At 40.7% G+C, this 16,756-nt stretch overlaps 1 protein-coding gene across 2 annotated transcripts; it reads right to left on the minus strand.

Moving 5' to 3' along the window:
- Positions 1-1,135: 1,135 nt before the first annotated feature.
- On the minus strand, positions 1,136-16,280 carry LOC139455388 (ras-like protein family member 10B). Of its 2 annotated transcripts, none has more exons than XM_071236948.1 (2): positions 15,759-16,280; positions 1,136-2,703 (listed from the first exon to the last, which is right to left on the minus strand). In XM_071236948.1, the coding sequence occupies exon 2, from the start codon at positions 2,401-2,403 to the stop codon at positions 1,768-1,770; it is 636 nt and encodes a 211-aa protein (XP_071093049.1). In that variant the 5' UTR covers positions 2,404-2,703; positions 15,759-16,280; the 3' UTR covers positions 1,136-1,767. The 2 variants fall into 2 exon arrangements, with proteins under 2 accessions (XP_071093049.1, XP_071093048.1); XM_071236947.1 differs by having other exon boundaries at positions 1,136-2,706.
- Positions 16,281-16,756: the final 476 nt, after the last annotated feature.

A 16,756-nucleotide genomic window follows, 5' to 3' on the forward strand; every position in this document is an offset into this window, starting at 1 on the left:
TTCCACAAACCTTTTATGCTAATCAATTAACTTCATGCACGAGTAAACAACACACATACACACATACATTAATGGCAGCTCTTAATTACGTAAGTGTACACACATCAAAGACCTCATAACGTTAATTGCCACTTGATTGCCTTATGTGAAGATAACATAAAAAAACATCATTTCTCCCAAAGGGATGCTTCTCGCAGTTGTGCTTTCATATGTGCTTTTGAGATGCTTTTTAAACAATCAATAACCTTCCTAAGTACTCCTTCAAGAACACTCAAGATGTGTGTACATACATCTCGAGTATTGTTGCTTTGACAACGTTGGGAATACTGCTAAGTTTACTTTCAAAGAAGACTTATAAATTCAATCCATATTTAGGAGTGCATTCTTACACACGCGCGGCATTGTATGTGGCTACTCTGAATGTCTCCTCAACTACACAGCCTAATTAAAAGGTTCTTATATTTGTCCGTTGTAAATAGTAGTCGTTAAACTGAAAGAAGGAAAGAAAATTCAAAGCTCCATCGCTAACTTGTTAAATATTTTCAGACGGTGTCGAATGTTCACGCCATATTTCAGTCGTACTGACAGGAACGCTAGAAGTTGAAATATACTGTACCTTGTTATTGCTGGTCTATGTTTTCCTTACAGCTGACCGACGACAGAGAAAAAGTGATCAAGTTTCTTACTGCCCCGTATTATGACAAACAACTTCTTTGTCGTTCGTAATGACGTTCGGGGCTACTTTTTGTCTCTTCTTTTATGGATATTTTTTATAGTCTTTGTAATGACGTTTCATGCCTACGTCTTGTCCCTTCTTTTGTGGATAGGAATTTCTTTACATGAAACAGTGTTTCATGATTACGTCTTGTCCTTTCAGATGAAGGGATAAGACGTAGCAACAATCACAAAAGTAGTTATCTATAGAAGTTTCATTTGTTCATGTTTTTTAAACTTCTAAATGGCTTTCAAAGACTTGAGATTCAATAGCATGCATTTTTGATAAAATAGCCTGAAGCTGAAATCAAAGATTAGTACATTTTACATACATGCAAACACGGATGACATATAATCGATTCCTTGGGAAGTCAATACAGACAGAAAACAACTTTTGTTAATCATTTTATTTTCACTGGCAAGATTGTTCTTTTCACTACATTCCAGGTTATTGATTATCTACATACAAAGCTACACATCTATTTTATGACATCTTTTAAATAGGTTTGTTACATACAAAAGAAGGCATTTGTCTTCTCTGTATTTTTATGGGTTTACCTACCACTGTGGCGAATTGAGCATTTGTTGAGTGCAGCTATTATGCACAAGGAGCGTTATCACTTAACGATATTACACAGTGGTATAAAACACAGATGTTCGTTCACCGTGGTATGCATTTTTTCTATTCTAACCTATTGATCGTATGAGCTATGAATATGTTCTGTCTTGGTTGGACTCGTACACGATAATAATACCACAATGTAATCTACTGATTGGATGAAGCATACAAAATATCAAAACTGTGGCTGGCATGTTCACGTTAGGCATATAAGAATAACTTTGCTCTTCGTACAGTTACAATGAATGTAAGATCTTTAAATCATGGTTACTTCATAATACACCTATGCCAGGTGACGCGCCAATGAGTATGCTGACAGTACTCACGATTTAGAACATTACATTATCTCTTGAATCCGGAAAAGGATATTTTGTCATATCCCTCACCATTAACACGAACATTCATAATTTTCCAAAGTTACACACAGTTCGACGTCACAATATCAAGCATCGGTTCCTTCTAAGAGCATCTTGAACCCTGGCTGCTGTAGGTTTATGACCGTAGTCTATATAATCCACAGCTTTCATGAGTTCTTTAAACATAAGAATAATATGCCAGTTAAATTTTGCGGAACACTCGACGTAGCCACACTTCCACTGTTTCTTAACGAGGTTCGCCACTTCTCTTCGTGGCATACCCCGTTCTTCCGCCAGGTCATGCTTGTTCCCAACCACGAAGATAGGGACATCGTGCATGTCCCGACTCTCAAGGATCTGATCCCTGAGGGTCTTGATATACTGGAAGCTTTCTTCGGACGTGATGTCGTAGACAAGGATGTAGGCTGTGGCGTTTCGGAGGCCATATCCGCGGAAGTCTGTCCACTCGTACAAAGAATTGACTGGAAAGTAAGGAATGTATGGACAATCGATTATCTTCAGTTCATACAGGTGATCGTTGATGATTACAGATGGACAAAAGACTTCTTTCTGCTCAGTAGGGATGTAATCCTCGGCGAACTGGTTGCACACAAATTGTCGTATAATAGAACTCTTGCCAACTCCCGGCGCGCCAAGTACAGCAAGTTTGACACATTGAAAGTCAGAATCTATTGTCAGATGGCTCGTAGCCATGATGAAAGACTCTCTCGCCTGCCCGAATCGCCGACTGCATTCTTTCCGCGTGGCCCCCTTATGTCGCCTGTTTATCAGCCACGAGGGGGTTCCACCCCTGAGCAGACGATATGTAAAGGCTGGGCTTAATCCTGAGAACGCTTTGGCCTAATATAGCTAATCTGTGCCATCATATCTTGGTGTCAATGTAGATATCGATTGAAGGGAGAACGTCAGCGCTGTTGCCCAGACTCAGAACGCTTTCCCGCCACCGTCATGATCGCCCTCTTCCTACTGGCTTTTCTCTACTCGTGTCGTCTGCTGCTAAGAAAATAAGAGAGTCAGTGAGCATGCGCAGTAAATGAGGCTTGAATTTAAAGAGATGCTATTGACAGCTAACCAAAGCTAGCCATTACAGAAGAAATTTATCATTTCAATAACGTGCTTCATGACTTTTCCCGCAACTTGTTTCAGTACTAATAATTGATTTTCTGGGGCTATGAGTTCTCAGTACCGACACGGAACAAATAAACAAGATTTATTTTTCTTTAGCATCTTGATCCCGTGGCATTATACATACATGCGTCTTATCACCAGTTTATAGATTACAGATATTATCTATGAAGTGGTATCATATATCTCATAACAGCCTGGTGGTAATGACCTCGCTGTATACTAGCATCGTTTTGGCGAAACACGATACAAATTACTACTTTTACAGGCTATACGTTTACTGTTAAATGATGTTTGTTCATATCGGTATTTATATTTTATCTTTATCAGGTATCGGGTGACTAAAGGAGGGTTCGACAAAACTTCGGGGTAACATATACACTGTACTTAGTGAGTGAGTGAGTTTGGTTTTACTCTCTTTTTAACAAAATCCCAATGGGCTTCACACATTGTAACCATTTGCGGAATCAAACCCGGGCCTTATACGTGACGGGCGAAAGCTTCAACCAGTAGGTTGGGATCAACCAAGTCAGCAAGCCTGACCACGCCGTTATTCGCCTCTTACGACAAAATAGGTTGCTGAAGACCAATTTTAACCCGGATCTTCACGGGAGATAAAATATTTAGGAATCAGCTACAACTTTCTCCGATACGCTGCACAGATGTCCCAAGTCTAACGCTATCTGAATTACGGCCATGTGTGCGTTTGATACTGATGGATATATTTCTGACGGGCGTTTACATCTCGAATGATAAGCACATCCTAGCATGAAGTTGGAGCAAACATGTCACCGGTTCACATGATCACGAACATATGATGAATGTCCACATCGCATTTTCAATTAAAACCCTAAACGTGGATGCTGTCAAAACTAGCAAAAACCTTGTAGAAACAATGCCCCAGTCTGTCTCAAACTAATACTGTTTGCGGATGGGATCTGTATTTACTTAACCTACTGCAGCTGAAGACACGCACATATACCCTAACAGTCACAAATCAACACATATTGAATCAGCGACGATTCTGATTAATCACCCTGTCATTAATACCGTTTATACCTCGAGTGTAAATATTGATACTATGTAACATTAGGCTCCCATTCGTTACTTGTCGGGACGAATTTCTTGTCAGATGCTCAATAACTCCCTGCACACATCTCCAATTCGGAAGCTATTCACGAAATCTCAGCATTAATCACCGCTCTTGTTCGGGAAGGAAACACTCAGCCACATCCAGTGCAGCCTACTGTAACAACCCTTTGAGGAATCGTCAACTTTGGCCTGTTGTCGTGACTGCTTTCGATAAGATGGCGTGATATAGTTCAATACAGCCAGCATCTCAAATGGAATGAAATTTATTTTTCGATAATGCAGGAGATACGGACACGTCCGTGCCATCGACTAAAATTATATTAATGCAACAGATCAAGAGGCATGAATAATGATGCATTGAAATTGAAAAAAACAACATTTTTTCCATATTACATCAGCATATTGCTATCGGGAAGGAAGGATCTATATATAACAAAACCTGGTTGCAGAATACAAGGCGGTTGTTTGATGAATGAAATATAACTTTTAAAAAGGCATGGTTGGTATATTGGTAAGCTACCTAAGCTAAGATTAAAACGAAGGGATATAGGTTAGAAGGTATTCTTGTGCAGCACGTACTTGTACATACTGATATTGACATAAACGCATGTATATCGATTTAGAGACAGATCATATGTCAGTTTATTCAGGAGAAGGATGGCATTTGTGACATAATATGTATTTAGTCACAACCTCAAGACATACATTTTTCATGTTTCTGAACAAAGCGGAATAATTGATTTTCGTTGTGTATTCGGAGGCAAAATTATTATTAATATTTTTCAGAATCGTCTGGAACAATTTAGTTCTTTAAAATGTCCCAGCTCCCCATAAACCCCTCACATACACACGCACACGCACACGCACACGCACACGCACACGCACACACACACACACACTCATACACTCACACACATATACGGAGAGGCACATCTATGCACACACACACAGACACACACACACACACGCACACACACACACACACGAACGCACAATAACACAAACACACACACACAACTGACACACTCGAACGCCCGCACTCACTCACTCATATACACACACATGAACGTACACGCACATGCACACACACTGACACACACACATACCCACACACTCAAACACACACAGACATCAACGCTCACACTCGTACACACAAGGACGCACAAACACACACATCAACGTACCACACTCGCAAGCACTCATACAGACACACACACACACATACTTCCACGCACACGCACGCACACAGGCACTCACGCACTCACACACACACTCACCCCACCCCTGAATATCAAAATCGGTTCCGAAAGGAGATATACGTGTTCGTATGTCGTATAATTTACATCAGATTACTGCATATTTGCAATACTGATGGAAGCAAAGAGCAAATGGCATATGGGTAAACAGGAGTTAATGATAACATATCAAACTTGCGACTACAGCCTCAATACATTTCCATAAGGTCCTACTCACATGCATTGTGCTGTATCGAACAACCTCTAACACATGACGTTGTACAAATAATTCACGATGGGAAACGTATATGAAATTTGATATTAATGCAATCCTCCGATATTGCAGTGAGCGATTAGATGGCCCCCAGCAACTTTTGTTTTGTTATCGGGGAAAATGTCATGTTCTCTCTTTTCATTCAGTCAGATTGCTTAGCTTGGGAAATATGCAGGTTTCTAGCCTAACAATGAAACTGTTAGGCTATTGCGGTGCGATTCTTGGAGAGTCCTGATAGAAGAGAACCAAGATATCGATCCAGCATTGATATTTCCTTCTTTCCAACAATTAGAGAAATCAATGGCAGAAGTAGAATTTAAAGAAAATGTCTGACTTGTGCTTCTGTTCAATCGCACATGGTAATTGATTCGATGTAGCGTTTACCGTTTACCACGGAGGCCTTCGATAACGCTACAGTGATACCAGAGCAAGGAATCTATATGATGACTATCGATATACATAACAGATAGGAAGAAATTAGGTTAGGGAATACTATGAACCCGGTTTGTTGACTATCTGTATGTAAATGAAACGTAATGCATTTCATTGCAAGGGTAAAGAACATGCATTTGTTTGCTATAATATCCCAGCTGTATGACGGCGGTCTGTGGATCAGTATTTGATATTAAAAAAGGTCCTTCGACTTAGGGGTACGAAGACACACAAGCAATCACGTTGACCACATTGTCCATTCACTCGCCTCCAAGATATCACAGGTTATTGGGAACCTATTCCTACAATCAGTCTTTACTTATGACTGTCCTGAAATGTGCGGCGAAATGGAGTTTAATGTCGCGTAAAAGATTATTGCCCTTATATAGCGACATGCATGCTTTAGCCCCTTAATGCCGAGCACCAGGCAGGTTAACCACACGTACATTGTACCATCTTTTAACGTCGTGTAGTATGACGCGACCGGGAATCGAACTCCGCTACCACTAGAATTCTAATTAGACAATTGTGTTTCCAAACGGGTACAACCTTCGCATATGGGAATGTGTGATCAACACACTTGATGATGATGATGAAATATACAGAAAAAGCAATCCAGTAAATGACATTATGTTCCCGCAGTTATTAATTAGTAACACATTATGAATAAATAAATAAATAAATAAATAAATAAATAAATACACAAGCACATACATGCATAAACTACAAAAATAAACTACATAAATAAACCATATTAAAAAATAAGACTCCGCGACCGTTTCCAACGAATTCATTTGAATGTGTGGACGTTCGCCAGGAAATATGTCTTATTAATAGATTCACAAATTATGTAACTGTTATCTGACGAATGACAAATATCTGATTACTGCATGATATAACGGAACGCTTGATTATATTACATAAGTCAGAACTCGTCGGAAAATCAAATCTCAGAGTGATGAAATACCGGTCAGTGAAGGTTGTCAGACATGGAGTGACCTTTCCAGAACTGCATTACGCGGCCGTGATCAATATATATTTAACTATGTATTGTGGTACGTAATTCAAGCAATATAATGCGCTGTCTGTCATACTTGATGTAAGAATGATATATAAACGTACAATATATCAAGCTTGTTAGGAATGTGCGGTAAAACAGACAAACTGCAACTAATGACGTCAAATGTCCTTCAGAGTAGGACGTTATGTAATAATAATAATAATAATAATAATAATAATGATGACGACGACGACGACGACGACGATGATGATGATGAAGATGATGATGATGATGATGATGATAATTATAATAATAATAATAATAATAACCTACTTGTGAAGCGCATGACTCCACACGCAATGTAGGCTCGACGCTCTAACCCCTGTCAGAAGAACAGTACGCACTCGATTTTCATTCCCAGCTCCCTGAGGAGTATAAAACCCAAGCAGCCTGTGAGTTAGCGCTGGAAGGTTATCAGTCACATTACCGTCACATCCTATCGGGTACCCATTTACTGCTGGGTGAACAGAGGCATATTTCGAACAAAGTCACTTGCCTAAGGAGACAAGTTCTACATGTGCTTCAATGTGTGGCAGGACCAAAACCAGAGGAACCTGATGGAGCCAAGCTGCTGAACACAGACACTCATCCAAGGAGTCTCCGCGACCAACGATGCGCAACTTCATCTGGTTTGTGATCTGTGCACTGCACACGGGGCCACGTGCCACATGGTTACCCAACACACAAAACGTCACGTCTTGGTCATGCAACGTCTCTGTAGACCAGAACCTGTCTTGTCAATATCTATACATAAGGAAGAGAATTTATGGATGTCAACTTCTTTATGATGAGGAGCACAACGTCTCGGGGTACATGTATATGCTTACTCCTTCATCAGGTAAATGAATGCTTGAGGCAGAAAGCATACATTGTATATATTTACATGTCAGAACAACAAAAGTAATATGATAACTAAATGTGGAAACCAACAGAAGCCAACAGATAATTTGCGCTAATAGATGCTAAGCAAAGACGATGGAGGCAACACTTAACAACACTTAGCGCTGCTAGTTATGGGCAACTGGAAGCCAGGACTTAAATTATCACTTATTGATAGCATTCATTCATTCACCTGATGAAGCAGTAAGCATATACTCCGAAACGTTGTGTTCCTCATAAAAAGAAGTTGACATCACACGAAGGAGTAAGCATATACTCCGAAACGTTATGTTCCTCATAATAAAGAAGTTGACATCAATAAGTTCTCTTGCTTATATGCATCACTTCTATATGCCTTTAAACGACTTAATATATATATACAGTTGAAAAACAATTCCACGGTCAACACTTCAGGATATACGGCAATTCAAAAAGTCGACGCATTGATTTTACATGCATTTGTCAGACTTCAACCGATAAACGACACAAGCATGTCGAACCAGTGAAATGTCATCATCTAGGGGTTTGTTGGTTGGTTGGTTGTTGCCGCACTCGGCAATATTCCAGCTATATGACGTCGGTCTGTAAATAATCGAGTCTGGACCAGACAATCCAGTGATTGATATCATGAGCATAGATCCACGCAACTGGGATCGATGACATGTATCAACCAAGTCAGCGAGCCTGACCATCCGATCCCGTTAGTCGCCTCATATGACAAGTACATGTATAGTCGCCTTTTACGGCAAGCATGGGTTGCTGAAGACATAATCTACCCCGGGTCTTCACGGGTTATCATCTGGGAGAGAGGAGACGACAATCTAGTGGTCAACGTGTATGTTAATATGTCTTTTTCAGCTTGGCCGAAAATAAAAAAAACTGTGGATGATATCACAGAACGGAGAAACTTCCGTGGGAATAGGAACTATGAAGTGTATGTGTGTGCGTGATGTATTTTGAGTGTTATTCAGCTTTCAATTTAAGGGTTGAAGAGGACATATATGTCCCTCTGGCATCCAGGGGTTAACATCGCTTCAAGATCATTGCACTTATATATTGACATGCATGAACCTGTGTGAGATGCTTTTACCAGCCCGTACTTATGCGAGTTATTCGGCTGGCAACTGAGGTGAGGTGAAATGAGGTTTAACGTTGCGTCCAAGATTATTGCACTTATATAGCGACGTGCTAGCAACTAAGACTACAACGCAGTTAACATGGATATCCTTCTTAGCATACTAAATACAAGGCGACCAGTCCTTGTTTTTTCTCCTAAATGTCGAGCGCCAAACAGGGTGCCATTTTTACGTCTTTTGGTATGATGCGGTAACAGGTTCGAACCACCGACTTTCCACTCTCCACTAGGCCCAGGAGGCGGTCTCGTCACGCCGAAGACCCGGTTGCAATGTGTGAAGCCTATCACTGATGCTCCTAGCTATAGCTGGTGTATTCCTTAAAAGCTACGGAAAGCCCTGCTGATTGACTCACACCGTTCATGTACGCTTATACAATTTGCATTCTCTTTCATTGCATCTCAGGATTGACGTAATACAAGTCTTAGTACAGATAATAAAATGTTTCATGAAGGTTCATCTTATATGATTCCATGCCACCACAAGTTATCCAAGGCGAGTAATGTGTGATGGGCTGAGAATCAATATTTACTCGGTGACTTATTGAGGGGTCATGCATATAATAAGAGATAAAACGTCGCATTTCCAACTTCCCAGAGGGCAAAATCAGTTGCATGTGGAATAAACCATGATATACCAACATTGACTGTCACTTGTCACGCATTGCATGTGCATGGGCTAAACCAATGGTTGCCTTCAAGCGTGTGTTGTTGGAAGTTTCTTCCGTCACCTTCCGTGAAATGGGGTTTAACGTCGCGTCCAAGATTATTGCACTTCTATAGCGACGTGCATGCACGTGTGTGTGTGTGTGGCTGCTTGTACTAGTCCGATTTATGCCGATTTATAGTGCTAGCACACTGAGATACCATGCTGCAGTTTAACATGGATACCCCACTCAGACACAGTATACTGACTCCGAGCCGACCAGTCCTTGTTTTAGCCCCTTAATGCCGAGAGCCAGACAGGGTAACAACAAGTACCATCTTTTAACGTCTTTTGGTATGACGCGGCCGGTTATCGAACCCCCGACCTTCCGCTCTCCGAGCGGGTTTCATCAAAACATCAAATCAGCGTGAAATAGGCATGAACAGCATGTTAATCACAATGGCAGCATACTCATATATATGACTCAGATCTATGGCGGGACTCTAATCCGTGGCGTATTCTCAGATCCGTGGCAGATTCTCATTGTTATATATTATCCGTCAATGGATAATCAGTTCAATTCTGATAAGACGTTATGCGTCACGACTTCTTGACATGTAAGTCTACGGTTCATTACCGATTGACACGGTGATCAGTCGAAAACGATAGAGCCGGACACCATAGAAAAGGTTTTCGCATGGCAGATCCATGAACCCGTATCGAAACACCTTAATGCCTAATCGTTTTAAGTGATGTCTCAAAAATCTAAAACGTTTATCCTGAAAAGGCTCCGAGTCCGAAGTAAGAAAGCAGGAAAATATTCAGGATTTTCTCAACCACGGCAAACGATAGGATGGTGTGGAAAGTCTCAGAAAATGATTTCTACGATGAAACGGGGAAAGTTTTGAAGAAAAGTACCGATATGCAATCCCTGCACCGTCGATGCATTTCCAAAGGGGAAATGATAAATATATTCCACAGAAACCACAATATTGATCATCGAAAGTCTGCCGCTACACACGAATATATACATTGTTTAGCGCTATAGAAATTCTTATCATGCGATAAGTATTGATAGTGCATTATAATCGGAAATAGATCAGTGTATGCGCAAATATGTGTCCGATATGTTGAATCTGCCACAGATCTGAGTATACGCAATTATCTGCCTCTTTGTGGATTCTGCCAAAGAACTGGGAACCTGCCACGGATCAGAGTGCTACCATAGATCTGAGCCCTGCATATATGCATCTAATGATATATTGAAGTAATCTGATACATACAGGCAGACATCGACATCAAGGAATATCCGCTTTTGTGCTTTTACCAATTCTGATTTTCACAGTGGTCACGCCCATTGTGAGCAGGATTGAAACCGACATTACCAAGATGTTCGCGTTTCGTTCTCAGCCAAAACCTTTGCCTTCATGGCATTTGTTGATTACATCTTCTTCTTCTTCAACCAGAGAAACCACCTCCAATGAAAGAGTGTATATTTCACTGCACGGCTAAGACGTGCGATGATACGATCACAATTGGTATTGATCGATTGGTGTCGATTGCAGATCAAATGAAAGCCATGTGCTACGTAGTAATTTCCGTTTTCAAATACCTCTCTCCTGTCAGTTGGCATCTTATTACATTACCCATGGTAAGGGCACAGTGGGTATAGTGACAGTCAGCCGTCATGTATTATCTAGTTTTTATGCAGAACATCACTGATCACGATCACTAAATAACCCTCCGCATATTCAGGGCTTATTTGCAAGGAAGCATATGCCGGAACATGGATAATTGTCAGACTGTTTAACACAGCTGCGATATGCCATAGACCCTTTAATCCCTATCTGAAGAACTCGTATTATCTATCTGGTGTTTGTAATCTCAACAGAACCACAGACAGGGGTTGAGTCCATTGAGAGAAGTTCAATAACCCGCATCTGTCACTAATTAGCATTGACATCCAGGAACAAGCCAAGGACAATAAAAAGCCGCAGAACCAACTACAGAAACGATACATTATTGATCGGCTTTGAAACCTTTCCTCAATACCGTTACATCACCTTTTGAAAAGGCTGACTGTTTGTTCGAGTACGCGTGTGTATTTTTAAATAGTCCATTATGCCCAGTACTGTAATGACCTTTTCTGAAACAATGGAAATTCAATCATAATTTGTAACATCTGCTTTCACGATATTATTTGCAGAAGTATTTCAACGTGGGAAGTAAAATCCATATTTCCCATTTGAACTATATTATGTTATGAATTAGGAAGAGAAAATACCAAATTGCTTCTGTTTAGTGAATGCTTTTAAGGGTCGGAAAACAATTTTGCCATTCTGTCAAGCTGGATTTGGCAGTAAAGTACGTGAGATGTGTGCATTTTTATATCGGATATACAATATTGCGTATCAAGAGAAATATTGAATATACTATGTGCACCTGGTATACGTACGTATGACAGCCTACAAATCGATTACATGAACAACAGCTCTCGTTCTCAAATCTGTCATCTGTCTGTCTATCAATGAACAATGGGGGAGCACGGGTGGCCCAGTCGTCTAAGGCGCCGCGATTCGCTGTGCAGGGTTGCGTCACTTTGGCACGCCAGAAACCTATGATTGTGGGTTCGAATCCCGGTTCGCCCCGATAATGTTTGTAGGTTTGTCAGCACCATACCGGTGCTCGTGGGTTTCACCGAAGCGGTAAATGTCTGATACCTGCATCACTTCGGGCTTTCCTCCCACGTTAAGCTGACACGCCATGATATAACTGGAATACTGTTAAAAGCGGCGTTAAACCCAACTAACTCACTCACTCAATGAACAATGGATTGCATTGTTTCGAAATATTTCTATCCTCTTTCTTTTCATCCATCTAATATGTCTGTCCGCCTTTCTGTTTGTATGAGTCTGTTTGTAAGTATGTCTGTCTGTACCTATATATTATAAGTTAGGATATCGATATTTAACCTCCTACAGGTAAGTTCGACTGTGAACCGTATCTTTGCTTCTTTAGCATCTTTAGTTGAGTTCCGCATACACATACACAGTTGATATCACAATAATTAAACGCATGTGTTGTATTATTGACATATATTAAATATTATGACACCGTTTATGCAGGACAGGTCCCGGTTTTCCAAAAATACTGAACAAGAATGGATCACTGAAAATCAGTAATAACATCAGAAAGGGTTATTACGTCCTGTACTACCAAGCTCATTTGTCCGGAACTAATCCAGAATGACGTTTTCTCGTGTTTCATGTTGGTTGGTTGGTTGGTTGTTTAATGCCACACCAGTGAAGATCCGTAGTAGAATAGGTCTTCAGCAACCCATGCTTGCCGTGAAACGTGACTATGCTTGTCGTAAGAGGCGACTACATGATCGGGTGGTCAGGATCGCTGACCTGGTTGAAGCATACAATCGTATCCCAATTGCGTGGATCGATGGTCATGATGTCAATCACTGGATTGTCTGGTCCAGACTTGATTATTTACAGACCACCGTCGTATAGCTGGAACATTGCTGAGTGTGGCGTTTAACACCAAACAAACAAATGTATGAGTGGCGGGTGCTACCGGTGGAGTAGGTCATGCTTACTCTCTCTTACACCGGGTGCCATGACTAATTTCTGCGATCCATCATCAGTTTCATCCCTTTGTGGCCTTTTACGTCCAAGGGAATCTGTTTCGGAAGATGACCGAGACTGACTATTATATTTAATCTCAATCATAAGTATGGAATGGAGCGAATTGGAAAGGTTAGTTACAGTTGAAGGTATGGATTTCTTAAATAGCATTAAGTCTAAACCAAGAGTATTAAAAAAGAACGCATTAGAACGGCTAAGCACTAAAATCTGACAATACAGATCCATATGAACTGAGCAGACGAATAAATGGCAATTTACGAGACTAGACAAGGCTCTCATAAAGGTTGGACTTCACAGAAGGATCTTTGACGATCTGCATGGGAAATCTATGTCTTAATTCCTTTCCCAGTCAGCATACTCCATCCCGCCTGCGCCACCAATGAACTCTATGGACATCTTCGATCCCTCCACAGCAGAATCAACAGTCGTTTATGGCTGGTATTTTACCACCTTTAGAAACACCACTCACCCACAACAATCGATTCCACCAAACTATTTCCAACTTTCTTGCATTTCTACGAATCTTCTTCACTATATCATGTTAAGTACTAACGGGCTTTGTAATGATCCGCGAAGGCAACTCCCCACAAGTCCCTCTTTGGTGGTCTAACTGGTATCATTAACGCCACAAAATATATACAATCACGATTTCCGTGTGGTTATAGACGAGAGGTTTTATTGCAGTGTTAGACAATATGTACGTTTACCCTCACTTCTTCTGGTTACTTCATAGCCACAAGTGCTTCCTCTACCGTCTGTCATTAAGTATCGATCTAACGTAATCAAAACAGACAAAGCATCATTGGAAAGTCTCCAACACACACTTACTATCTTCAACAAACAACGTGAAGGACAATTTGTTATAACAACACCAAACCAAGTAATTACCATGCTCCTTTCACAGACGATGAACATCAGAGCAACACAAATGGTCCTGAGGCAGACAAAAGGATAACCTCTTCTGATCGATTTTGTTTTCGGTTCGAATTAATGGGATTCCTACACAATCTGAGTGCAAGGCCCTAGTGCGTTCTACAGAACTCAAACCTGAACACAATTAATTAATTTTCGGGTTTGATTTGTACATTGACCCAGCGGTAGTTAAAAATGTCCGTTAAGAGATCTATTGAACCTTTGTGAGATCACTGAGGTCAGACCTTTCCAAATTTCTGGAAATGCATTTGTCATCAATAATCTTTTATTCTTTGCCATCAGTCTTCGTTTTGCTAAAGTGATATATTAGGCGACCGTTTGCAAGCAAAATAGAAGATCGATTGAAGCTTTAACGTGGCAGCGAAAGTCGATATGACCGAAGATAAGGGGAATTATATCCAAGGGAGGTATATGTACGCCAGGAATTATTTAAATAAGGGAACTAGGCTTTGAATGGAATTAAACTGCAGTAATAATGCTGCACCAAACAACCAATTCCCAACTGCCAAATGCAGAGGTTATACTGGTCATAAATATAATTGTATGGTCAGAAATAATGTATTTAAGTGTTGACAAAGGAAATCATGATATTATAAAACTTATTGAATACGTAAAGAGGTTATGCTAGTCACAAATATATTTATATTGTAAAAAGCTCTTTAATTGTTCATAGAGGAAATCGTGATATCAAAACTTATTGAATACGTAAAGAGGTTATGCTAGTCACAAATATATTTATATTGTAAAAAAACTCTTTAATTGTTCATAAAGGAAATCATGATATCAAAACTTATTGAATACGTAAAGAGGTAGTGAATACATTGGGGCCTTGACACAGGGTATTATTCTCACCATCATGTTATGCAAGAAATAGTTTTATGTTCCACTGAATAAAAACAATTGGCTTGTGTATATCAAAAACATGCAGATCTCAGTGGTGCTTATGAAAAACTGTGCTTATTCAATATGTATGTGGTTCGTAAAGGCTATATCTGAAATACTAATGACAACTTTGTACGTATTATCACTATAATCCGATTTTTTTGTATACTATTAACAACATGTCGGATATGACACAACATCCGGTTGTCGTCATTGTCAAGAAAACATCAGACTACCCTTCTGTATTTAACATGCTCCCGGCAAGAGACTCTTGTCTAATACAGCGATATGGTTTTTCATCAAAGATCGTGACAGAATTACAAATGTGACGAATGTGTCTGGCCGTGCAATCGAACGAAGAACAAGGGGCACAACGATGATCAGTTTCTCATTGGGCAGCTATCCGTCATAAAATGTCACCCCTAGCTATAGAGGTCCACGATTACACACCTCGCCTCCCCATCAAATCACTATACCCCATATCAATGACTGCCACACAAGCGTAACGCTTCTTTAATACAAAAATCACGTAGATATGCTTGGGGATGTCCCTCGGAAACAAGCACAATCCCCGGCGTCTCTTCGTGGTTGGAATCTTTATAGCCTCTTGCATGGTATTTGCGCAGTGGGAGCTGAACAAATAGATGAGATGCTGCGTGGTTTGGACATTCAAACAAAGCAGTTCATTATTTGATTGTTACTCACCTCAGTGGATTTCTCTTCCGCGATTTCTTTCTGCGTGTGACAGAAGAAACCTCACCGAGCAGAGCTGTGGCTGTTTAAGGAATTCCTATCTAATCTGCGTTAATGATCCAGTTTTCACAACGACTGTAGGTCCTTGAAGTGCATCCCTAGGGGTCACTCTGGCCTGTGCAGGGCTCTCCCCCCAGCTTCGTGTACCCTTGACCGGCCTTCTGTCCCCTTTTCCCACTCCACCCACAAGTCAATTTATCGATCCAAGATGGCTGCAGTTTACACATCAGAACGCCTGTCCCTGGAACGGTTACAGCAGCAACCTTCAGTGGAATAAGTAAATCAGTTTGGTCGTGCTGATTGCCTTATAATGACTTGTCCAGCGAGGTAGATGGCGTGATGTTTGCCAATCAACCTGGGAACTGTTTGGCCCCTCATCGGTTGCACGCTTCTAGCCTAAAGCCTCGCGTAGAAAGCGGATTGGATTTTCAGCGCGTGAAAACATTTCCTAGTTCCGACAACACGCTCAGTATTGGCTAAATGTCATAGGAGTCGGTTAGTCACATCTGTTTGGTGACTTGGACGGAAGGGCAGGACTGTCTAGTCTGATTGCCATCGGTCCGCAATCAGATGTGAGTATTCGATTAATAATGCATGGAAAATTGAATTACATAGCATACAGATTATTTGTCACGTTTGACAAGCCCGACTGCGGCTGCCCTCGGTCAGATGAATCACCGCAGTAGTGCCTACAGTACTCCGGTACATCTAGAACTTTTGACAGATCTCTTGACCTATGATCCAGGGACGATTATTTACACTCGTCATAAGGTTTAAACCTCAAACATAGCATCACATATGCATATCAACATTACTCATTGCCGTCCAAGGTGTTTGCATTAATAATGCATGGAAAATTGAATTACATAGCATACAGATTATTTGTCACGTTTGACAAGCCCGATTGCGGCTGCCCTCGGTCAGATGAATCACCGCAGTAGTGCCTACAG

The sequence above is a fragment of the Haliotis cracherodii genome, unplaced genomic scaffold, assembly GCF_022045235.1.
Source record: "Haliotis cracherodii isolate W230 unplaced genomic scaffold, xgHalCrac1.p SCAF_11, whole genome shotgun sequence".
Lineage (NCBI taxonomy): Eukaryota > Metazoa > Mollusca > Gastropoda > Lepetellida > Haliotidae > Haliotis > Haliotis cracherodii.